Below are 25,020 nucleotides of genomic sequence, written 5' to 3'. Positions count from 1 at the left end.
GTGTGCGCGTTGTTTGTTATTCTAGCCGTGATTTCCTGGGGGCTGGAGGAAGCCGAAGCGGCTTCGCTTCCGCGGGCACCTGGGGTTGTTTATTCCTACCGCTTTCCGTGCTGCCCCCGGTGCTGCAGCGGTGGGAATCCGGCCCGCAGTGCCCTGACTTGGGAAGCACAGTGGCACCCAGGTGCAGTTAAACGGGCTCTCAAGTGCTCATCCCCTCGTCAGCCCCGAAAGGAGGTGATGATACAGCAAGCCCTTGTCTTGGCGTGCGTTTCAGCAGCAGATGATTCCGATTGATGATGGAGATAGGGCTTGCGGGACGAGAAGGGAGATCTGCAGAATGCCACCCCTGATTGGACAGCCTCGCTAGTGTTTTCTGTGTGACGCTTTGCAACAAGCTTGGCTTTATGTGGCACAGGGACTCCCTTCTTGCAGCTAGCAGAGAGCCAGTTATGGGGGTGGAAATCCCTCGGGGCACAGAAACGGAGATCTTGCAGAGTCAGACCTGCTCTGCCTCTTCTCCCTCCTTCAGATAGTTCAGATCACTTCTATGGCTCATCTCTCTCCCCGTCCTACTCTGTCTATATTCAGCCCCCTACAGAGATTCAGTGAAGACATGAAGTAAACCAATGCAGTGATGCTCATTTATGGAACACCCTCCCCTTCAACACCAGTGACAACTTTGTGTCTGAGATCAGCAGTTCTGAGATGCTCAAGTGAATGCCGCGTTAAGAGGAGGGAGAAGAATTAAGATAGAATATTGTGCTTCTGAATCTGTTCCAGAAATGCAGTAGACTGTGCTTGAGCAGCAGCTGTCTAGGAGAGACCTTCAGAAATAAACCAGCATGGTTCTGGGATGCTGTGAGATGTATGGAGTGTATGGACTGGGGTTTCCAGCAGACCCCTGGCTCGCTTCTCTCGTTTTGAGCTAAAGCACCTCTTCCCGTTAGACTGTGACTAAATTTTAAATAGACATTTGGGACAAAGGAAAATAGATTTCTGTGTTTTACCTGTTTTAGGACGGCAACGTCAAAGAGAAGGATGCTAATGTCTTTTTTAAATTACGTCAGTCATTTTAATTTTGTTGCCCATCCAGGAAGAATTTTAATGGGTCTTTCCTCTGAACTTGTGCTACATTTTTTGCCTTGCTTGCAGGAGACCAGCTGTAATACTGTCACTGGCAAGCCAACTTTCGGAGGGGATATGAGATGCTTGAATTGAAACTAAGGTGAAGAATGTATTATAAAAAGCTGCTAAAGTTTGCATTGTGTCCAGAAGCTTTCTGTTTAAAACCATCATTGGAGATACACAGTATATATTTTTTTCCTCTCTGTTGTTTTTCTCATACAATGTGATCACTTTTACAGGGGATAAAGCTGGCAAAGATGAGGAAAATTGGCTGTGCTCTCCTGGTACTCCAAGCTCTTCTGGCGCCTTTGGATCTTGTTTGTGGAGCAGAGAAAAGTTATCCCATCCTGAACATTGCAGTGATTCTGGGAAGGACCAAGTATATCACAGAGAGAGACATCAGAGCTCTCTGGACCAGGGAAATGTCAGCAGACCTGACTGTTGATGTCAATGTAGTGACCCTTCTGGTGAACCAGACTGACCCTAAGAGCATCATAACGCATGTTTGCGACTTGATGTCAGGCACCAAGATCCATGGAGTGGTTTTTGGAGATGATACTGATCAGGAGGCAGTAGCTCAGATTTTGGATTTTATTTCATCTCAGACTTCTATTCCAATTCTTGGAATTCATGGTGGGGCCTCCATGATAATGGCAGATAAGGTAGGAAAATTTATTAAAAGCTTTTGCTAGTCTAATGTACTTCACTGTGTTGGTCTCTATTGTCAATAATCACTACAAGCAGTTAAAAAAAGGTGCTTCTAATTTTATGTCTGCACTTTAAAAAAGAAAGAATATATGGAGCAGTGTCCCCATTGATCATTCATCAAATATTCTGAAATATTTGGGGTTCATGCCTGAAACTCAATTTTCTGTCCATTGTAAAAGGAGTCTTAATGAAATTTTACTCTCCAGCGCACTGAATGCTGGTCAGTTTAGAAATTTTACTAGCAAATATGACATATGGCTGTAAAAACGACCTCAAAATAGTAGGTCAATAAAATGATTTTAGGGTTAAGATTTAAAATTATAAAGAGATACTCTGCAGTGCTTATAAGAAAAAGCATGCAATAGACCTGAATGTATTTGAGGACAATAGTAGTAATAGGACAACTGTATTAAGCTGGACTTGTGATCTACTGCAGTCTATAAATTAAGTAGTCCTGCAAACTTGAACCAGCTCTTGCATTCACTGTATTTATTAAATTAGATTTTTGCTAACCAGATACTTATAATTTCCTATTATAGTTCATGAAAATCCACAATGAGGTTGTCTGAACTCTGGAGATAATGACAAATTGTTTTGTTGGAAAACATCTCTGTGTAATCTGTCGTGAGACTGGAATGACAAAAGTGACTCACGTACCCAGCTCATGTTGCTTGACATTGTAACAATTTTAAAAAAATCCTTGCTGGCACTGCAGCATTGATCTTGTAAAGTGATCACTGCTGTTTCTGAAACAGGTGCTTAGCACCGCGCAGGACTAAATTCTCTGGCATGGACTGCTGCTTGGCCTGAGAGTCTGAGAGGAGCTCCCACCGTGGCGTAAAAGGAGAGCTGAAGAGGGAATTCAATTGTGGGAAGTAATTTACTGGTTTTCCAGCACACAAGGCTTTTCAATGTTAATTGTAACTTATTTCCTGATATTTGTACCCTTTAGGGTTTCTTATTCATTAAATACTGTTATTCTTTATAAGGGGCTTTTGCATAGTACTTGAATATTAAAGAGCTCTCCGAATCCATCTGAAAGTGAAGTGGTCCAGATACATTGTTTCATAACCTGAGGGGGGGGGAAAGAAGCAGGAAAGATGCAATGATTAGTTACAGTTGAGGAATCAGCTGTGAACTTTTGAAACTTCACCTCTGGAAAAGACTTTTTCCACTGGGATAAGCGATCTCTCTCTCTTGGTATTTGGAATGGCCTGCCTGCCTTTAAAACTTATGTCATACAAGGGGAAGACAGTAAGTGCTGAATTATAGCAGAGATTCTATAACAATGGCTTTGACATTTTGATTTATATGGAAAGATCATTCTAGTCAATGCTACTATCTTAAATGTAATTGCAGTGACCAAGTTACAGACGCAGTTATTTCATGTGCTTTTAAATTACTGTACAGATTTACCCATCTTTATAAAGCTGGCTTTATATATATTTAGGAATTTTATTTGGTACATGTTTCACTCAACTTTCTATGCCAGCATAAGAACATTTGAAGATCCCAGGCAGGCCTGAGTGATGAAACACTGGCAGAAATCCTTACGGAATCGACTTCATGCTTGGTAGCAGATGCAGGATGTTACTGATACAGATCTATTTTTTACTTTTATGTAGGAGCCTCTAGAAAATGAAATAGATTGTATTTTTCTTGTCTCAGTAAGTTAATACTATTTTCATTGTATGCTAATACTGTCATTAATATATCAGTGTCTTTGAATTTAGGGGTTATCACAGTTTGCTAATAAAACATTTTTGTGCTGAAACGTGGCTTCTAAGATTTCCACTTGGGAAATCAAAATTGTTCTTTTGTGTGTTAAGGCAATCTAACAAGCTGTCTTCAGTAGCTTGAATTGGCTGAAAGAATTGTTTGCTCATGTAACTAAAATTGCCTTAATTTTTAACTTGGCTTTTGCAACGTGCAATGTCTTGGAACTGAGTTTGGAACATCGTAGTAATGAGACTTGCATATGTCTCTCAATTAACCATTTATTTAGGAATGAATTCCTGGGAGTTGAAGGTGAAATTCACAGTGCTGTCATAAAGGCAGAGGAGATGAAGTCTGAGGGAGAAGGACTGCAAATGTAAAATCTGTCTTCCAAGTCAGTGTCAGGATTTTAGCTGAAACACATTGGGTGTTGGCGAAATTGTGAATTTGATCAGTGTTTAAATTCTTCTGTTTTGTCTCATACACTGAGATGGGTGGGTATGCAAAAAAGATGCTTGGTCCCACTCTTGCTTGTAGATGTGGTTCTCTGGCACGCTAATGGCCATTTCATTTATGTCCTTACTGTGTGGCTCTAGAAGATATTTTCCTCTTCTGTGGCATTATGCTGGTACTGTGTTCTAGATAACACTTCAAAGTGTGTGTGTGTAGTACCTGTTTGTAGTCTCCTGAGCATGGCTGACACAAAGGCGGCACAACAGTTCAGTGAATTCTGTGCCAGGTGGTTGTTATATGCTGCTTAACTGTCCTAAATGTGAACTAAACTGAAGGCACAGAAAAAAGAAATCATCTATAATGCTCTATACCGCTAAAGACTTTACTGGAATGACTCAGAGTAGATAAGCTTACCATATTCTCTATGGCTAATAAATACTATGTCAATGTGAATCTCACATGAACAGTCATCTCTTTAAAAAATAAAAAGTTGGTTTGGGTTTCTAAATATGAGATATGCCCACATTTGGAGTATGCAGTGATTAATGCAGGACATACAGCTTTTGAAGTACTGAGTTCCCGTGCGAACATCTGCTGTGAACGGTGCGTAGTTTAGACTGCCTCCTCCATTGGCCCAGCTGGCTGTACTGTGCTTCAGTTTGGTTAGAGTTTGCCTGCACCAGCTGAGGAGATACATTGCTTGATACAGACTATGAAAATTGACAGGCATGTGAAGCCAACAAAACTGGAATATTTTCTGAACCTAGCTGATCTGCCGTCACCTGACATCTGCTGTCAAAACCCTACCAATAAACCAATGTGACACTTAAGGATGTATGGTACCTACCTGATCCCAACTGTGCTGTAGAGATACCCTTTGGACAGTGCCACATGCTCTGCCTCCAGCTGATTTTATCACCTGCTGTTGGCAGGAACTCTCCTGCTAACGAACTGCTCCTTGGCTTTGGTCCCCAATTCTGCCACAGACTTAAAACATACTCAGATGTGGGATAGTCTACTGAAACAAGATGAGAATTGTGTCTGGGGCATCTGTGCCAACCTGCTGTGCATCAGCATCCCTTGGAGGATGCTGAAAACAGACTGGCTGTTTATTCATCTTGTGTCTGTTGACATTTGAGGGATCTCAAACCAAACATTACTTAGGAACTGTTTCCTGACTTGAGCATTTGATTTTAAAATTAGTTACATTTGTTTCACCACATGCTATCATTGTAAGGATAGTGTCTGTGATACTTTTCTAAAGCAGAACATCATGGTTAGTTCTGCGACAATAATAAAAGATTTGTTTCCTTCACAAGTGGGGAAAAAGCCCCTGTGTATTATAAATACATCCAGGAATACTTAGCGTCTTTGAACCATACTGCTTTTGCATTGCAGAATTAAGTCTTTCTAGCTTCTCATTAGAAATCTTTCTGAAAGACATAGCTTGAAGCATTTTATTGTCATGGAACTACTGACAGTTATAATGCATAACCAAACAGCATTAAAGGTGAGGGTAATTCTCCAAAAGGGCTATTACAAAGCGATGCTTCTTGAAACAGCTCTGGAAATGTTATGCAAAATAGATCTTTGCTTTTCCAGAAAATAAGTATTGTATATGGTTAAATTATCATTCTTCATTATTCTTTCTGCTGATAATATTGGCAATAAACACTCTTAATTGTTTAGTATAAAATCCCTTTTGCATCTACCACCACCTTCAGCTTTCCTTTTTACCCCCACCCTCCTCCAAAATAGTAAACATAGAATCATAGAGCAACTGAGGTTGGAAGGGATCACTGGAGCTTGTTTAACCCAGCCCTACCTCAATGACAAGCTAACATCAAAGTCAGATCAGATCATCCAGTCAAGTTTTGAATAGCTCTATGGATGTAGATACCACAGCCTCTCTGGGCAATCTGTTCCAGTACTTAACCTTTCTCACTGTGCAAATATTTTTGTTATATCTCATGAGAATTTCCCTCTGTACTGTGACCGCGGGCTCTTGTTCTTTTGCTGTGAGTCTCCGAGTCCAACTCTGTCTCTGTGTAGCTGTAGGCTGCAATTACACCTGTCCTTACCTGTCTCTTTTCTGCGGAAAAGAGTTCCCTCAGCCTCTTCTTGCACCTCCTGCACTCCGGCCCTTTGGACTCACTCAGGTACATTGATGTCTTGCGTGGGGGAACCCAAAACTGGACAGAGGACTGCCACCGCAGCCTCACGAGTACCAAAGAGGGGAATAATCCCTTCCCTCAAGCAGCTGGCTGTGCTCTGGCTAATGCAGCCTGGTCAGGCTTTATCACCAGAAGGGTGCACTGCTGACTCGTGTTCCACTGCTCCACCAGGCCCCCCGCACCCTATAGTGCTGCTGGGGTATTTGTGAAGACGCCTAACTGTGAATAAGTAGTGAGTGGAACTGTACTTTTAAATCTTGTTCATTCTTTTGGTGGACATTTTTCAGGTATTTTACTGAAATACTCACAGATGTTTGCGTTACCTGTCATTTTCAGCTCATTATAGCTGGAATTGCTCTGTTTTTCCTCAGTCCTGAGATGCAAAAACTGTACCGCACTTGTGCAAACCAGAACTCTAAGCCCAGCCTTGTAACTATGATCAGAGCACACCCAGACTACTGGCTCTGGTACTGAGAATTTACACTTCCTTATCTGTTCATGACTTTGTACGCTGCTCTTAAGGTTCCTCTACACATCTTACAACTTCTTTGCCATGTATCCTCATAGCACAGTGATCATATTAAAAAAAAAGTAAAAAAAAAAAAGTTCAAAAGCCACACTTCACATTTGCACTATGCATAAACGTACTTCAATTCTTATGCTTTAAAAATTGTTGTGATGAATGGTGGTGGGGAGGTGTGTTGGGTTTGTTTTTTATTGTGGAATCTTTTCTGGAGATCATACTTCATGGAGTGTGCCCATCAATTTGCATGTCTTCCATATGTGTTATGTAGATTTCTGTCCAGCTCATCTAGTTGGCTCGTCAAAGCAGTCCTGTATTTTTACAGAAAATCTTAAATCTAAATTTTGTAACTTTTCTTTCCTGCCCTTACTGTTAACTGATATTAGCATGCGTATGGCACTATACTCCTGAGGATATTAACTTTAGCTTTGATTGGTGCTGCAAAAGACCGGAGGATTAAATTGTACTTGAATAAATGCTTTAGTGAAAAAATATCTGTATTCACGTAACTGATGTTTCAGGTCTAGATATAGTAGCTTGCACTATTCCATTGCACTATTCCTTCTGCCTCTTTTAAAGAAGCAGTTGAATTTGACTTTCTTTCCTTCTAGCTGTACTAATGCTGCTTTGGGAAGTGTAACTTTCAGATATTCTCATTTTTATTTTGAACTGCAACAAAAATGTAGCATTGACCCTCTCTTGGAAATTTGTGTTTACTTGACCATATCCATAAAAGTCAATCTATACGTATTTTTTAAAAAAAGTTGCCTTGCACATCCATAAAGATTTTTAGAACTAGGCTCGTAATCTGCGGTCGTACCTTTTACGCACACATGCCATAATCACTGTTATTAAATGGTTAAAAATGTGCTTGAAATCTTTCTTACTGAGGTGAATGAAGTGAGTGGATACAATATCTCGTGCTTTTCTTCAATAGGAGCCGGTGGTCTGGGAGCGTGAGGTGGTTATGATACAGCATGCAGGTTTACATTACTATTCTTGTACTGTCATCGCTATGAGAAAGTAAAGCTTTAACAGCGAGAGCTGCAGTGTTCACTGCTTTGAGCTGTGTCTCAGAACTCAGAGAAGTGTTATATTAATGATGTGAGCCTTGCTTTCTTGCTTTCTCTGCCCCATTCTCTCTTTTCTTTTCTAAAGGATTTTCCTAGCTATTTCTGAGATGATTATATTATTCCTCATTCTCTTGTCCATGCAAAAGCTTCCCTCTTAATTTAGCAAAGGAAAGCATGAAGGATTTCCTGGAATACCATGAGAGTAGACTTGAACTGTCACTCTTGTGGAGTTGAAGGGAGGAATATTTGATTCAATTTTCCTAAGTAGAAGGAAGATAATTTGGAAGAGATTGGGAATTTCTGTAACTAATAAGCAGATTGTAGGAAATTGAAGTCTTCTAGAGCTGGCTTGATTTTTGATGTAGCTCAGGTGTGGGTAGGTTCTTATTTTTTTTAAGCTTGCTTGACTTGACATGGTTGCAGCTGAGCCCAGGGTGCAGGGTGGGATCCTATAAACAACTCTTATTTAGGAGGGAGGAATGTTTGGCTTCACTTGGATCTAGTCATTTGCAGTAAGGGCAATAGACTTTCATCTCAAAGGTACTGTTTGCTTTCTCTTCAAACTGTCTGTTCTTACAGTTCTTGAATATAGAAATCCATAAGTGTCTTTGTTTGGACCAACAACATTTTAAAACTGCTAGTAGGTCACTGTCGTAGATCATCCATGCAATCTCTCCAAATTATCGCCTGTCTGTAGGTAATTATAACATAGCAGACTTTCAACATAATTTTCTGCTTGCAGACATTCCTGGTGGCATTTTTGGAATTTTTTCCCAAGGACATTCTCAAATATAAAATCTCAAATTATTCCCTTTAAGTTACAAAGTAATAATAGACTATTATAAAGCACATAAAACATGTCTGGCAATCAGAATATATCCAGAGAACATACCTGAAAATATTCATCCTAATAAAATTATACAGTGAACAGTAGGGCCTTGATATCATGTCAAACACATTTTTCGTGTTTCATCTATTAATTATTTTTGAGAGGACGCTTAGATGATTTGGATAGACAGTTTAATAGTGTGTTTTATTTGTCACTTACTTGGACTAACAATTTAATTTGAAGGATTTCTTTATAATTTTTTTGGACTTGCTTGGAAGATATCTGGGGTAGATCTGCCTACATCGGTGATGGTACAAAGAGCTGTGTATAGAAGAACAGAGAAACTTTGCAGTCCACAACTGTTTTTATTTGTTAGAAATCTGTGGTCATCTTGGCCAGCTTTTCTCCCCCTCTTCCCTCCTCCCCCTTCCTCTTCCTCCTCTGCCTCCCCTCTTTCCTGGAGCTATGAAGTTGTGTGGATTTTACTGAGGGAGCCCAGCCTGGATTGTCTCCACACCATCTGTCACCATATTGTTTGTTTAAATCCTTGAGATATTTTCTTCTGTACTTCACTGAAATAAACTATAGCAGCATCATTGGCTATTTATATTAGATTTAGAGTTAATGTCCTTAGGAGAAAAACCCTGTGCTTGCAACTGAGGTGCATAAGCTAGATGCACAGTTTGTAAAAACGGACGTGGTTTAGTTCCCTGAGTGCAGAGCTCCAGTTACACGGCGTGTTCACCCTCCAGATGAGGGCCCCTCCGCTTCTCAAGATGGAGACCTAGCTGGGGGTCTTGTGGCCCCAGAGAGACAGTGCTGCTCATGGATTATGCTTGGGTCTCCCCATTGTTTCTAGGAAAAGCTTTTGTGCTCTTGTGTAAATGCGTAGCAGCTGGCAAGCATTTCTTTTTGAGTATTTGCACTCAAACAAGCTGTGCTAGAAGGCCCGTGGTGATGTATCTTCCTCTATCCTGAGACTTGATTTATTGGGTCAGAGAAAAGTTGAGATTCACAGGCTCTGTGTGAAACCCGAACTGGAAATAAGATTGGTTAGAAGGGAATACTTCGGAGAGAAATTAAAGTGTGTAGAAGAAATGTAGTACAAAAGCTGAACAACCAACAGGAAAACTAGCTTGTTTCCTGATGTGCAAACATGGTATTCCAAGTTGCAGATGGAGGTTACTTGGTGTCCAGCAGCTGTAAATTTGTGGTATGCAGTTAACATTATCTCACCTTTCCCAACAGCAATTTTCCCTGTACTTTCCATACACGTGAAGCTTAAGTGATCAAAAAGCCTGAGTGTTTAGAAAGAGAAGGAAGTCCCAGTTGTACAACTTATCTCTTATTTAGGGAAGAGCAAAATTCCTCTGGAGAAAGGTCTGTGCCTTCTGGGACTCAGGCATGAGGCATTATTGCCTACTGGGGTGGGCCGAGGGGTACACAGGGTTCCCTGATCAATGTCTGTGATTGATTTAAACCTCTTGAAAAAGCAACAGTTTCTAGTCCAAATTTGTGACTAAGGTTTTGTTTGAATACTGACTCTTTAAGCTTTACATGCAGATTAAAGAAACAAGTCATAAATTTATATCTCTAGACAGTTTGTTTAATCCGTTCCTACTCCCCTAATCTCCTCTGCCACAGAGACTGCACTAAAACCGATCTAGGAAATCCAGCAACATATCTGAGGTCATAAGCTGGTCCTAAACTTCTAGAGCCATGGGCAACAGTGAAACATCTCCATTTGATTGTACATTTATAGAACAGAGAATGCTTAGCAAGATTAACCTGTATTTGGACAGGGACGAATTCAAAGCTAGAGTGCAGTCCCTTTTGGTTGTAATACACTAAGTGGCCCATTGGAGGGCTGTGGATGAGATTTGATTAAAACACTGATGTTCTGCATACAGCTCCAAAATGACTTCCATTTCTTTTGGAAGTCATCTTTTGTTTCATATTTAGGCGTGATCAGGTCTGAGAAAGCTAGGTCTGTTGGTTTTGGTATACATGCAGGTTCTTCTCCCTGCTTTCTGCCAGATTCCCTTGCTGAAGATGGAGAGGAATGGTGAGAGAATGAAAGGTTGTCATCTTCATGCTTTTAATATTTTTCTTCAAGTACATTGATTTTCCTACTCCTCAGGATGGAGCCTACAAGTAATTGTGGTTTGGCGTGCTGAATTGGCTGACAGTAGTGTAATCTCCCAGTAGGATCACATACACCCATCTTTGAGTAGCCTGGATAAAGTAGATTTTTTTCAGATAGAGACCATGCACCTTTCAACTTTAAAATTATGTATCCTGTTATTTAGGTTTTGAGTAAGCTCTCTTGGGGAGGTGCTTCATTACCAGATGACTCTTCAGTCAGTGTTTTAGGCTTTCTATCTCCATCATAGGTTTGGGAAAGTAATTTCCTTTGAGGCTTTTAATGAAGATAGGCTGGACTGTTTACTTGTCACAAGTTACCTGCTGCAGCATGACTGAGAACACCAGTGCTGGTCTTGCTCCACGGCCTCTGCTCAGTGTGCATAACTATTTATAGCTTGCCTTTTGTGCATCTCAGAGCAAGATATTTCTATAAACCTGTTTCATTCAAGGGATTGCTGGGTGGGAAGCTGCTTATCTTTTCCTTTTGTTTCCTTTTCTTGACAGTGTTTTTTCTTTTCTTTTTAAGTGTCCTAACTTTTGGTTCAAGATTTCTGCCTGTGATTTTGTTGATACAAAGTTTTGTCTGTTTGTGCTGACCAACTTGTCTCTCCACGTGACTAGAATTAACAATAGGACTGCTTTGCAGTCTACTGTAGTCTAATCACTACATTGAGTTTGTGTCTAGTGGAAACACACTGCACACATAGAACCACTATGAAACAGGAAAGAGCAGGGATTTTATAGCCACCTTCCAGCCCAACACAATTTACAATACAATTAGGAACGAAAGTTATAATTGAATAAACAGAAAATAGAATTAAGGTAATCTGTTCTAAGTGTGCAACATTCCTACAATGAGTTGCTTTTAGAAGGTACAGAAACATATAACTGCCAGACAAATTACATGTTATTTTTTGTGTGTGAGGCTAATTAAGAGTTCTGGGTAAATTGTGTTGGCAGAGGCATCAGAGCTATATGAAGTACCTAATTGGGATGAGATAAGGCTTGTGAATTCATCATAAGAAAACAGATGCAAAAACTTTGGAAAGTGTCTCTGTATTCTAGTCAAGTACTATTTAGGATGGTCTGGTTTATCTTCAATAGTCACATTATATTTGTAGTAAATAAGCTAACCCTCTCCTTTGTTTCATTTTGATCTGTTTGCCATCCTCTCCTCTCGTTTCTCCATCTGCATTTTGACTATTGTTATCTGCAAAAAGGCTGAAATTTTCTGTTGTGGAATCTGTTTTCTAGTGAAAGATGTTGTGGATGACTCCAATGCTCAGCATGCAAAACATTAAGCTCTATCACTTAACTATGTAACAGCAAACTGGTATAGAAGTTGTAAAAAACCATTTGCTTCCTTCGTTTGCTCTTAGACTGTGTATTTCTTATCCAGTCCATTCTATATGCAAATCTCTTTCCACCAAACAGCTGCCTCCAAACACCCTCCTGTTATGCTGTCTTCATCTGCATCCCATCTATTTGCTATTCTACTTTATACTTGGCTGTCACCCTAGTGTTAGAGTTAGGGTGGTTTGGATTTCCCCCCCCCCCATTTATTACCTTAGTTCACTTCTGGCAGAAGCAAGGTTGGCTAGGAGAGAATATACCTCTCGGCTTAAAAACATGTATCCCTTACTGTTAGGAGTACTGGGACTCTTTCAGTGTACACAAAGTGCAGATGATAGTCGTGCTAAAATAAGATTAATTGAAGCAAATAAAAATTCTCTGGAATCCCAAGAAGAATGTAAAAACTGTTATGACTTTAAGCTAAGCCTGTTTAATAAGCAGAAAATAGAGAAAGGATGGGAAACTAAACCAGGTAAGCTAGGGTAATGGTGAAGAGCTGAGCTGGTGATAAACCAGCAATAGGAATTGCTGGTGCTAGTGATCTATTTGTGAAGAAAGAAGTATGAGAAAACCATATTTGAAACCCTGAACAGTTTCCATCTCAGTATCTCTTCAGGGTTCCTGGCCCTGGGATTTCGGGCAATTCTTCTCCTGTCCTAAGTGATTCCTTCTGCATTTGTTGACCAGCTTTACGTACTCATATAGGGGGACATTGGCTTTTCCTGGTGCAATGTAGGGAGTTCAGGCTGTAGTTAAGTATCTGGAAATTGATGTATTGGAGTCTGCATGTTTCTCTTTTAATGTCATTTAAAATTTCCCTACTGCTTTTATTTTTTCCTTTAGTATAACCTCTGGGATAGGGCCAGTCTATAGGCTTTCCTAAATATAAACCCCTCCCTTTATTTTGCTATGCACTTGGCTGGCTGCTGTGTCCTGCTACCTTGGATTTTTAGGAACTGACATTTGAAAATACATTTATGATTCCCTTTTATAATTGATTTTCAATTCAATTATAATTGGCTTCAGAATACTCGGGGACAGGACAGACTGTTAGTTAAAATATATGAAAATAAATTGCTTTCGACAGTGTTAGGTGGCTTGCTGATTCTGCAGTCTCCCCTGTATGTTGAATGTGTTTTGCTGTTGCTTCAAAATTCTATTCTGAGACTCATGTTTACTGGCACTTACTTTACTTACTTAAATTGTAGTTATGTGCACAGAACAAAGTTATGGATCGTGAATTACATAAATGTTGACGTAATCTAAATGACTGGTTGTATCATGAGGTTGAAAATAAGCAATGTCTTCAGAGAATAGAGTATTGGAAAGTGTCAGGCAAGGATAGTTTACGTTCTTTGCAGGGCAAACTCCCTTGTGGAAGGAAAAATACAAGTTTACACTCCACCACTGCCACTCCCTGCCCATGTTGGCTAAAGTCAACAAATTATCTTCCCAGCCATTTCCAGATATACTCATCCTGCCATTTTTCCAGCCTTAACAATTTAACAAGTCGTGTCACATGCCTTCCTTTTCTAACCTTTTCCAGGATACATGCTTCTGGCTACAATCTCTTTGGCTTTCCTGTTGTTCTTTACTATTCAGCACTGTTATAGCATAAGAATTACTGGAATATTTCCAATGGTCAGTGAATAAGTGAAATGGCACTTAATAGCTGACTTAGGACAGGTGTAAATAATTAAAAAAATCTTCAAATTTAAACCGTCCTAAACAGTTGCTCAGTAGCTTGTCACTATATACAAATATTTTCAGATTCCCAATTTCTCATAAAAACACATCCCATGGGCTCTGAATTAAAATTTAAATGAACATGTGGGAAGTTTTTATGGGAGCCAGCTGTCACCTGCAGCACGTGTGCCTTTAATGGTCATTGAAAGCCTTACCAATCTTTTTTGTGTGCTTGCTTCAGTTGTTTTCTTTCTAAGTGTGCTTGCTTGTATTAGATGACTGTTGGCTTGAGAAGAGCTGTTTTCTGATTTACCTTCTTCACAGTACGAGGCGGAGATCTTGAAATAGTGAGTTATTTCATCCGATAATAAAATGTAACGGTCCGGCTCGGTAATCCTTATTCCAATATAAGTCCTATTGATTTGTTAAGCTGCAGTGGACACCTCAGTGGACACTGCCTGAAAGCAGTGGAAAACTTAAGCCAAGATAAGAATGAACTTTGCACATTTTGCACATTCTGCTACTTTTTTTACTGTCTGATAAGCAAGTTATAGGCATGCAAAATCTTAGTTTTAAATAACTTATGTGGAAAACAGTTCTCTAGGTCAGCAAAGGCATTTCTAAATGTCAAGGAGCATACTTCTACTAGGAAAAGATAGCATCCAGGTCAGGTACGAGTCCCACATGGAAAGCAAAAATCCTGCTTGTGGGATCCTGGCTGCGGCATGATTGATTTCATTGTGAAGTAAAGGACTAGGAGCAAGTGCAAAGTAAGCAAATACTTTAAATATTTAGTCCTTTAATGCCTACTTAAATGCTTTTCCTGAAGATTTGAATGCTGCAATGTAAAGAGAAGATGGAGGAGTTTTTGCCTTTCTAATAAGGGGTTTAGTATGTTCTTTATATAAATGGCATAAAGATGCAGACATAGCCTCATAATATCTGAGGTGGAAAGTCCAAGCAACATATTAGATTTAAGGCATATTCTGCTTAGAAGAGCAGTCTCTAGTTAAAGGAATGATTCAGTACTTTAAGGGTTATAATGGTACTTGGGGTGCTCTTTTTCAAATGGCTTACTGGACTGCTCGTAAATTGATTTGTTGACATGCTACCTGGTTTTACTTAAGTTAAACTTGATATTCTATTTAAACTTCATTTTGGTAATTAGATTTTTGTCTTACCAGGTCACTTTAAGGTTTCATTTGCATGTTTGACCCAGTTATAAACTCTGTTATTAAAACAGCTTTTCTGATTCAGCTCAGATGGTGGTGTATTTTCCTTCTTAACAGGCATTCTAGTGTTGTATTTAAAAAAACCCACAAACAAACAACATTCTCCCTCCCTTAGCTTCTTATTAAATCAAGTATGTACAATAAGACTGACTCCCTATAGAGCTGGTTTAATCATTTGTTTTTCCATCTGCAGAGAGCCAGTTCCCAAAGTAACTTCAAAGAGCCTTGCCTGAGTAAAAGCTTCCAGCTTTGGAGCAACAAAGATTACAGAAATATGCTTATGCAATAGCTTGAAACCTCTGGCTATCTTGGCATGGAGGCTACAGCTGAGTATTTGCCTCTATTATTCTGTTACTATAGACTTTAAATGTTTGTAACTGAAAGTTTTACTGCCACTTCGCTTTTGCCTCCCATGGTAACTGTGCTGAGTGTAATTTGTGTTACGGGAGGGCGCAGGCGTGGCATTTGTAGGCTCAAGGGGAGCACTGGCTTTCTGGGTCTTGAAGGTGATCTCATATGTAACTTCATGAAGAAAACAACCATAAACTTCAGGCTTGACATAAATTGTCTATAGACAAGTCTGAAGACTTGCAGCAGCAAATACAGACTATTTGTTATATTTTAGATTTAATACAGCCTGATTTGTACAGGCTTTAATCAAATGATGAAGAAGCTTCAAGTGAAGTTGCTCTGGGGAGAGTGACATCTTCCTTTCTTCATTTTTAAAATTTTCTATGTTGACGTGTAATCTCTCAGCTTGCTAAAAATAAAAAAGTCCCCTGCCCAATACAGATAAATAGATATGAGATAAATATTTTATATCTAGTGGGTATGTCATGTTTTTGAGTACAGCAACAAATATAAAGTAGTTAAAATTGCCACTAGGGTGTTTGTGAGAATTTGCTTCATGAAATTCCAATATAAGTAATTGTCTTTATTTCTGTGGTCTTCCTAACTGAAGGTTCTGCCTTATTCATGGCATTCCAGTTGAGCGGTTGTCATTATCATTTTGGAAAAATGCTGATTTTTTTTTTTTTTTTTCTTTTTTTGACAAAACTCCTATCTGAAAATCTGTGTCTGGGATTTGTCCCAAATTAATTTCCTGTGGAGAGAAGGGCTATGAGTTTGGTCTCAGTACAATGACTTTTCTGGATTATAATATCTGTCAGTAGAAATGCACTGCTTTGATTTTAACTGAAGCTATTTCAGATCTTAATTTTTGGCTTAATTGAATCCTTAGCACAAGCAAATCTAATTCTGGCATACTATTTCAATTGCACAGACTTTCATTTCTGACGAAGGATTGGAAGGATTAACCCAGATTTTAGCAGTTCTCTCCATGACCGGGTGGATAGGATTAAAATCTCTGTGCTGCTCATTGTGGCTCTTTATTCCAGTTTTTGAATATTAGTTATGTCTGTTGACCAGGACTGGAAATTTTCTGAGAATAAGAGTACAGCTAAAGGACAGTGTGTTGAATTCACTGGATTGCATTGTATTTTAATTTAAAACAAAACAAACCATGCTTTGCCTGTTTAGAGGACCACAATATAAAGTTTAGCATATTCTAGATTAATTTTGAAGTTTGCAGTATTAAAAAAATTATCAGCTTTGAGACATTGTAAGAACAGCTATTTTAGAAAAAAAATAGAGGGGTAAAAGAAGAATGGCATTAAGTTTAATAGGACCAAATTGTAACATCTTGCTAAGAACTGGTTGCATGCAACAAACTTTTCTGGCCCAGAAGCGGGCAGGGTATTCCTGTATTTTTTCTCTTACTGTTGCTATTAGAAATAGAGACAGTTTCACTCCACTGTGCAGGAAATGGAGGAACTTCTGGAATATTGTCTGCAGTTAGTCTCCCATGTTCGAAAAAGCCCTGGCTAATCTTGTAACGAGTTTAGAAATTAGTTACCTCAGTGACTGGGGAATGGAAAGTCTCACCTGCAGGAGATGAGGTGAGCTGGTTTTGTTTAATCTAGTAAAAACGAGCCTGGAAGGGGGATATGGTATCTGGATATGGGATGAAGAAAAGCTGATTAAACAACATAAAATGAGATGATAGGAGGACTGAAACTAAGGTGGGCATCATTTGGGTGGGAAATTGAAAGTAGTGAATAGTATTTAGAAGGAAAGTTTAAAAGTTCAGGAATTACAAGAAGCCAGCTAGTGTTATGATGGAAACTGGTCAATGAATGAAGAAGGATGAGGACGTGCAGCATGAAGTTCTTTCTAATCCTACATTCTTCTTTACATTTATAAAAGCTTGAGATAACCATACAATACCATAATAAGATTGTCTCCAAACCTACCCAGGCTTATATAAATGCTAGATTTGGTGAAGATGAAGTGGGATGAATAGAATCCTGATGTACAGCTGATCAGAAAGTCAAGGACTGTGCTTATCAGCCTTGGAAAGACAGACTGGCCTTGGGATCCTTGTAGGAATATAGTAAACTACGTTCTAAGAATTTCTAAAGCCTCAGCTCCTAGAAAAGGATATCCTTTTTATTTCCTGGGTAAATGTTAATTTTACCTTTTTATTTTAAGTAGGAGAGTTTATGACTGTTCCTTGGGTATTTCTGCCTTTTTCTATTTCATTCTCTTGTGCCTCAGGCAGCAGCAGAATTCTCAAGAGAGATGTGGTGTAGACATGCTCTCGACTTGGAAAAATGGTGCTGTTTGCCACATGTCATCCTGTTTTATTAGGGAAAAAGAGAACCTGTTAACAGCCATGAAGCTGCATGGTTGGAAGGTTATAGTATTCAGAATAGTGAAAGCCTTGTGAGTTCTGTGGTCTAGTCTCACCATAATCTGCACGTGATGTTGCCTGCATGTTAGACATGCTATGCAGTGGTTTACATTACATAAATTTGTGGGCAGTCTGGATTGCAGTTGCAGCTGGACACCCAAACCGCTACAGTTGTTAATGGCTGTGCTGGACATTCATTGCCATTCTGTGGATTGAAGACAGAAGTGGGACAAGCATGGAAAAAAATCTGATGTTTTGCTTGATGGCAATGTGTACCTAATTATGTAAAAATGAGATCCCCATTGTGTTTTCTTCCAGTAGCTGAGTGACCTTGTTTATCTTTCAAAAACCAAGGCATTAGTACCCTGTTTGTATGAATATGTTCCAGAGGATGCTTTTAATTTTGTTCTATTTGGTTTCTGTGTTACATAGGCATGTAGAAGCCAATCATAAACTGTTCACGTTTTTCATATTCTTGCAGATTGCCAGGTTTAACAAGTTCCTCACTCCTATCCAATTGCTTCTGCCTATTAATTAATGTGATAATTTCTTCCAAAGATCTTAGTTCTATGACATTGAAATACCAGAAAGAAAGATTTAAAACCTCTTAATGCTCAAATAAGTGCTTTCAGGTTCAAGTCTGTGGTGGTATTTCTGTCTCTGTAAATAATCAGGAGTTCTAGACCAACCAACTGCCTTTGGCACTGAGAATCGACTTGCTGAATATACTGACTCTCATTCAAAAGTTTGGTACATAAAACAAAATCCACTAGTTCTTTCTTGTGCTCTGGAGAAAGGGTTTCTGGTGGGTGCCATGACATGCAGGGGATATGTTATGTGCTGTGAGTTTATATGTACGTAGCGAATGTAGAGAGGTAATGATAGTGTGATTATGGTAAGTAACCAGGTCAAGGAGGTAGAAATTGCTGTGTAAGTACAACGGTTTATTCAATGAGGGAGAAAAGCTGATCAAACAGTGTCTGTGAAGAGATGTAGAAGAACTCTGTCTCTTCATATCTGGGGAAGGATATATATTTAAAAAATCTAGATAAGTGTACAGATAAGCATTCTTCTGGATTTTAGGCACTCTGCCATTTCATGGTCCCTTGCCTGGCCACACTTCGTTGGTGTTACTTCACTCCTGAGATTGTACCTGGAGCAAACTAACCATTTCCCTCCAGGTGGAAACCTGAGGCCAGCATTTGCCCCGTGACTCAAGAGCAGCAGTAATGCAGATGGTGCCACTTCTATCTGTGGCTGACTTAAGCTGTGAGAAAGAGTTTCAAAGACTCAGTAAGACAGAATGAGACCTAGAGATATTGATAAATATCCTTTTAAACTTTGAAAATCTCTCCTGGCCATTTCCCCTGGGTTACTGTGGTTTTTCTACGCAGCTGTTCTGAGTAACTGGTGATTTCAGGTGTTTGCACACCGAGCTTGCAGCCTTCAGCTGTGAAGTGTTCCTCAGAGACAACATATTTCATCTGGCCTTGTTGAGCAATTGGAAATGAGTGTTGCTATCACTGAGAATTTGATTTTATTATTGAATAGCTCTTAAAGCTACAGAAGGTAATGCATTTCAGAGTCCATAATTTTTGTGCAGATTCAAGCTGGGTAACAATGTATTGTCTGTACCCGAGAGAGGCTCTGCTCCAAGCGCAGGACATGATATGCATATACAGCAGAACATGAGCAAAGGAAGACTGTAAAAACATTAGTTATGCTGCATGATTTGATTGCCATTCTGTGTGGCTGTGTTTAAAGAACTGAAATGATGTCCTTGCAGGAATGGAATATTTTTCCTGAAATACTTTAATGAAATGGCCAAAGTCTTTACTGATATAATTTACTGTGGCTGGAGAGGAATGTTAAAGTGATGTGCTAATGAATGCTACTTATGGTCTGCAACACATGAGTAGTACTGTTTATAAATAATTTTTTGCACCAAAAAAGGCTGAACAGCAAATCGGATAAATTTCTGTTTCAAAGTGACCAAGCCTCTTTCTTCCCTGAAGCAATTCAGACTTCTTCCAGACTTCATTAATACTGGAATTATCATAATCTGTTTACCTCTTATAGCTGTTTCATTTTCAGGGGCCTGCAGAAGCCAATTATTTTGTGATAAAGAGCTTATTAATGAAAATATGTGGCCATGTGGAAAGAAGAGGCCAGTGCAGGTGTAAAAAAAGTGCTTCAGAAAGTTTAAGGCACTCCTAGCTGTGCTTTTGGGAGAGAAGAAGAAAAAAGTCTGAGCAGCAACATTGGTTTGAGTGTTGTTTTGTGGCTTGTCTGATGACCCTTGCTTTCTTGCAGTGCGAGTGAGGTAAAAAGAAGGATACATCTCAGTTTGAAAAAGAAAACACACGCGTGCTCTGTTTGTACTCATGTCATTAAATAAGGCAGCATGAAGTGCTGGAAAAAGTTGGTGTAGTTTTGCGAATTGCTTTTCCAGGCACAAGTTCATGGATTTCTTTTTGAAGTACATGGCTTAATCTCTGAGTTGGAGAACCCAATATCACTTAGCACTTCTGTTTTCACTGACTTACCTAACAGAAGAGAGCACGTGCAGAGTCATGAAACAAATTTGTGTTACTAGCGCAGCCAAAACTCCTGGAACTGCCTCTGTGTGCACCAACAAAGCTAGTTCCTCTGAGCACCCAGAGCTTCATTCCCTGACTCTACAGGGTGGTTGGTATCTTTCTGCCTTCTGCTTGGGGCGTTTTTGTTATAATAGTTTTACCTCCCCACAAAAGCATCTGCTTCATGAACTTGAGCCTGCATGTGATTTTCCTCACAAATGTAGTTCTAATGGCATGGTAGTAATTATTTGTGTAATGTTACAGTTCCCCTGATTCCTATAAACATGCTATTGGGAATGGCTTCACCATTTCGGATTTATTTTTTTTTTCTCCCCTTGTTTCCTTTATCAATTGAGGTTGAGGTTTTTGATTTTGAGTGGACCACCATCTGCTTTCAGCTTTATGCTCTTCATATCAGTTGTGCCTTGATTCCCCTCTTCCTCCTCCATGCTGCCACTATCTTTGTGTCCTAGACCTACTTCTGCTGCAGGTACGTGGAGAGCTTTGGAAAGGTATTTTGAGTCCAAGTTGTCTCTTACATTCCTTTGCTCCTTTGCTGAGTCTGATCTAGTCTGACTGGCACAGAGAAGCCCTCAGGGCCTCAGCTGAGTTGCCTATGGTCTGCCTCTGCTAAAAGTGAGAGTTGGCCTCCTGCCTCAGTTTCGTTGGCAATGCCTTGGAATGATAGCTGTGCTTTGTGTGCTCTTTTGGACAAAAAATTTGCAGAATTTACCACGTACTTTTTCCAAAGTGAAGATCAACATGCTGCAAAGAGATCAAAACAGTAAGAAACATCTAGCAAGTCAGCAAATGAACAGTCTAGTCTCTTTTGTTCAACAGCATTTTGGAAAAAAACCCCCATGCATTCATAGTTTCTAATTTTAGTCAAAGTAAAACATGCACTCAGAGTCAGACTGTGATTTTCAAACTTGACTGTTCCCAGAGTAAGCATTTAAGTTTATGAGTACCTAAGTGCCCAAATAGACATGCAGGAAAATTTGTAATCCACAAAGGACTTAGTACAATACAAAGGCAGATACTAGTGTGTAAATAATTCTTGCTCGCATGTGAGCAACTGATACATGAGTTGCCTTCTGTGATGTCTTCTATTGATGTATTTTATGTTGCTTTTCTCTAAGAGGTGATTAACTAGTCCTGGTAAGTGACCAATTTGCTCAAAAAGTGGTGCTGCTAATGAAGAGGTATTTCTGTGAAGAGGGAGGAATTTGAAAGGTTGCAGACATGATTCCTAGAGAAAGGTATGCGTGTCAGGTTCCTGCGCTCATGTAGGTACCAAAAGCTCTGAAGTTCAGGCTGGCATTCTGTCCAAGGGATGGTAAATCTGCTTTTCCAAACTTCATCTGTGGTTTGGGAATAACAGCAATTTTTACTTCATTGTTATTTCAGACTTGGACTGTTGAACCATGCTGCAGTGTTAGCTTATTCCATGTACTCTCTGCTCATAGACAATTTTTGTGTATATTTGTAATATTTTAGGGTTGAAGCAGTAGAAATTAGCAGAAACACAGATTTGGAAGAAGTGACTAGCCAAAGCATTATGACAGAATGAAGCAGAGGATCCTATTATTCATGCTGTCAGAAAAGTAGCTTCTGCCAATTGTATGATCTTAGTCTTTTTTTTTGGGGGGGGGGGGGGGTTGGGGTTGGGGCAGGGATCAATAATCTAACATACTTTCCCACTCTGGCACTTACTGTTCTAACTTTTCCCATTTTCTCTAAGTTAGTCCAGTGAGCAAAGTCTCTTATTGACTCCACCAGGTATATGAAAAATCCGTGTTTTTCTCTGGCATTTAGAATACCTGCCATGTTGATTAAAAACCTGCTGATCTGTTTCTCTTTGGGAACTGCCTTGATGAAGTTTTGAGTGATGAACTAACTGCCTGCTGCTGTGTTGCAGTTTAACCCCAGCCAGCAACTAAACACACCACACAGCTGCTCTCTCACTCCCCCATGGTGGGGTTCAGGAGAGAATCAGAAGAGGAAAAGTGAGAAAACTCATGGGTTGAGACAAAGACAGTTTAACAGGTAAAGCAAAAGCCATGAAAGCCATGTATGCAAGGAAAGCAAAACAAGGAATTCATTCCCCACTTCCCATGGTCAGGCAGGTGTTCAGCCATCTCCAGGAAAGCCGGGCTCCATCACACCTAACGGTTACTTGGGAAGACAAACACCGTCACTCTGAACGTCCCCACAGCCTCCTTCTTCTTCCCCAGCTTTATATACTGAGCATGACGTCCCATGGTCTGGAATATCCCTTGGGTCAGTTGGGGTCAGCTGTCCCGGCTGAGTCCCCTCCAACTCCTTGTGCCCCCCCAGCCTCCTCGCTGGTGGGGAGGGGAGAGAAGCAGAAAAGGCCTTGGCTCTGTGTGAGCCCTGCTCAGCAATAGCTAAAACATCCCTGTGTTATCAACACTGTTTTCAGCACAAATCCAAAACATAGCCCCATACGAGCTACTATGAAGAAAATTAACTCTATCCCAGCCAAAACCAGCACATGCTGCAAAAAGAACATCAGGTAAATAAGCTGGAAATCCCAAGTGAGAACAAGTGCCCTAGTAGGATACTGGGTCTGAATATTAATTTTGCATTACCAAATATTCCCAGTAGACATGTAATTCAATAGCTGTTCAAGTAACCTGATTTTCATGTCTGAATAATCAGTATGGCAAGAAGTACCTAAGAAATGGGTATGGGTATTGAGATGTTCCCCTTCTATAATGTTTGATTTGGCCTTTCGTTGTGGACAACATAGCTTTTGATTACTGGAAAAGACAAACAAAACAACAAACCAAACTACTGTTTGTTTCTCCTTAGCTTAACTTCACATTTACCCAGTTGCATGTGCATGGGGAAGAAACCTAGAAAACATTTTTTTCCACAGAGGCACACCTTACTAGTGTAGATTAATTGAGCTAGAGATATATGCTGAAACATATCAAAATATTATAACAGTATTGATACTGTAAGCTATGAAGCAAGTGTTAGCATGCTGCTCTGTGAAAATACTCTTGATGTGAGTCTGCTTTAGTCCACTGCGAGTTAAACTGTTCATATGCATGTCATATAGTAAAAGCAGAATAGTACTTGGATTCTTGAACCATTCATTTCCATTTAAAGTATGTATTCCTTTTATATTGTTAAGAGTATATATCTCTGTGCCACTAGCCTATGAAAGACTAGAAATAAATCCCGTCCCTGATCTTAAATTATTATTATTCTTGCATAATACCAATAATCTACCGAATTGTTTAGGGCAAGTTCATAACATCATGTGTGACACTAGCTAACATTAATCGGAAAACTTTACATGTTAGTACCATACAGACTCTAACACAGTACCACAACAATCAGGTATTGCATTATATCATTGCATCTCTTTCTGTTCTTTACTTTTTGAGAAGGGTAAGCGCAGCACAGGAGAACCACTGGGCAAAACACAGTATGAGGGAAGACTGCTGTGCTTTGAAATCTGAAACAAAGCAAACAGCCTTGAAAGAAGGCTGAACAAACTGAAGTTGGCTGATGCAACAGTGGATGTGTGCAAAATTAAAAAGCAAGCAGAGCTGTTTGTGTGGTGGCCATGTCTCTCAAGGACAGACAATTTGTGTCCCATCTGTGAATAATACCAGAGTGTGTCTGTAGGAGACAGACAAAACTGAGAATTTTTGCAATGTAGCAGTGTGCAAAATAAGTCCTGCAAGTAGTATGCTACTGAATGAAGTGGGTTTAGTCCAGAAATTGGTGTCTTGTTGCCTCTTTTTATTGTCTGTTTTATACTTTTCCCTTAAACTTGCTAGTCATTATTAATGATAATTAATATTAGTTCACGCTATCAAATCAAAGTTAAAATGATAGTGTTTGTAAGACTAGGGGAAAATATTTGGTTATGGGGGAACAAAATGGGTATGTGAGGTACTGTTGTAGAGGGAGGAAAAACACTGACATTGTCATATGCATAAATGCATTTTCTGCTTATCACATGATATAATGTTATAATTACTAAGAGAAATGTATTTTAAGTAGTTCATGCTATGAAATCCATTTAGTGTAGCTGCACACAGTATGCAAATGCACTATAACAGAACAGTACTTCCCATTTTAAAGGTGTTTTCCTCTGTGTCATATTAAAAGAAGGTGAAAATGGACTGTATCTACATAAAAGAGCAATAAACAGCTACTTACCAAAGAAGTTTCTAAACAGGGATCTCAACTGATCCCTCCTGTTTGTGTGCTTGTGGCAGGTAATTTAGGGCTTTACAAAAGATTGTTCTTGTCTGGAATACCCTTGAAGTGGTAGCTACAATTAACCGTCCCTCTCTTGGGAATCCCCCCCCCCCCCCCGCCCCTTCCTAAAAAGAAGGAGGAACAGTGCTCTGTTTAAAGATAACTGATAGCTTGCCTCCCTCAAATTGTGTGAATAATGTCAGGATCCCCATCTTGGCATGCACTACTGAGCTATTTTCAGGAAAGTGCAAATAAAAGCTATAATTCCCCCGGCACATCAGGGGTGTAATGGAGGTGTCTGGCAGCATTTCAGTAAAACAATTAGGTTTAGTGAAAAGGATTCCCTCTTGGCATGACTGTCAGACAAAGTATAAATAGAGGGTGAGAACCTACTACCCAGCCTTGGTAGCTCCTGGACATCAAGTTT

At 39.6% G+C, this 25,020-nt stretch overlaps 1 protein-coding gene across 1 annotated transcript in view; it reads left to right on the top strand.

The window, feature by feature from the left end:
- Positions 1-1,368: 1,368 nt before the first annotated feature.
- Positions 1,369-25,020, top strand: part of GRIN2A (glutamate receptor, ionotropic, N-methyl D-aspartate 2A) — a 182,758-nt gene continuing 159,106 nt past the window's right edge. The window contains exon 1 of the mRNA XM_010578444.1: positions 1,369-1,787. Within this exon, the coding sequence (XP_010576746.1) occupies positions 1,383-1,787 (405 nt within the window). The 5' untranslated portion in view covers positions 1,369-1,382. The remainder of the gene's footprint in view (positions 1,788-25,020) is intronic.

Source organism: Haliaeetus leucocephalus, unplaced genomic scaffold, assembly GCF_000737465.1.
Source record: "Haliaeetus leucocephalus isolate CR32 unplaced genomic scaffold, Haliaeetus_leucocephalus-4.0 Scaffold636, whole genome shotgun sequence".
In the NCBI taxonomy this organism is placed as follows: Eukaryota; Metazoa; Chordata; class Aves; order Accipitriformes; family Accipitridae; genus Haliaeetus; species Haliaeetus leucocephalus.
This window is presented reverse-complemented; position numbering and strand designations above follow the sequence as displayed.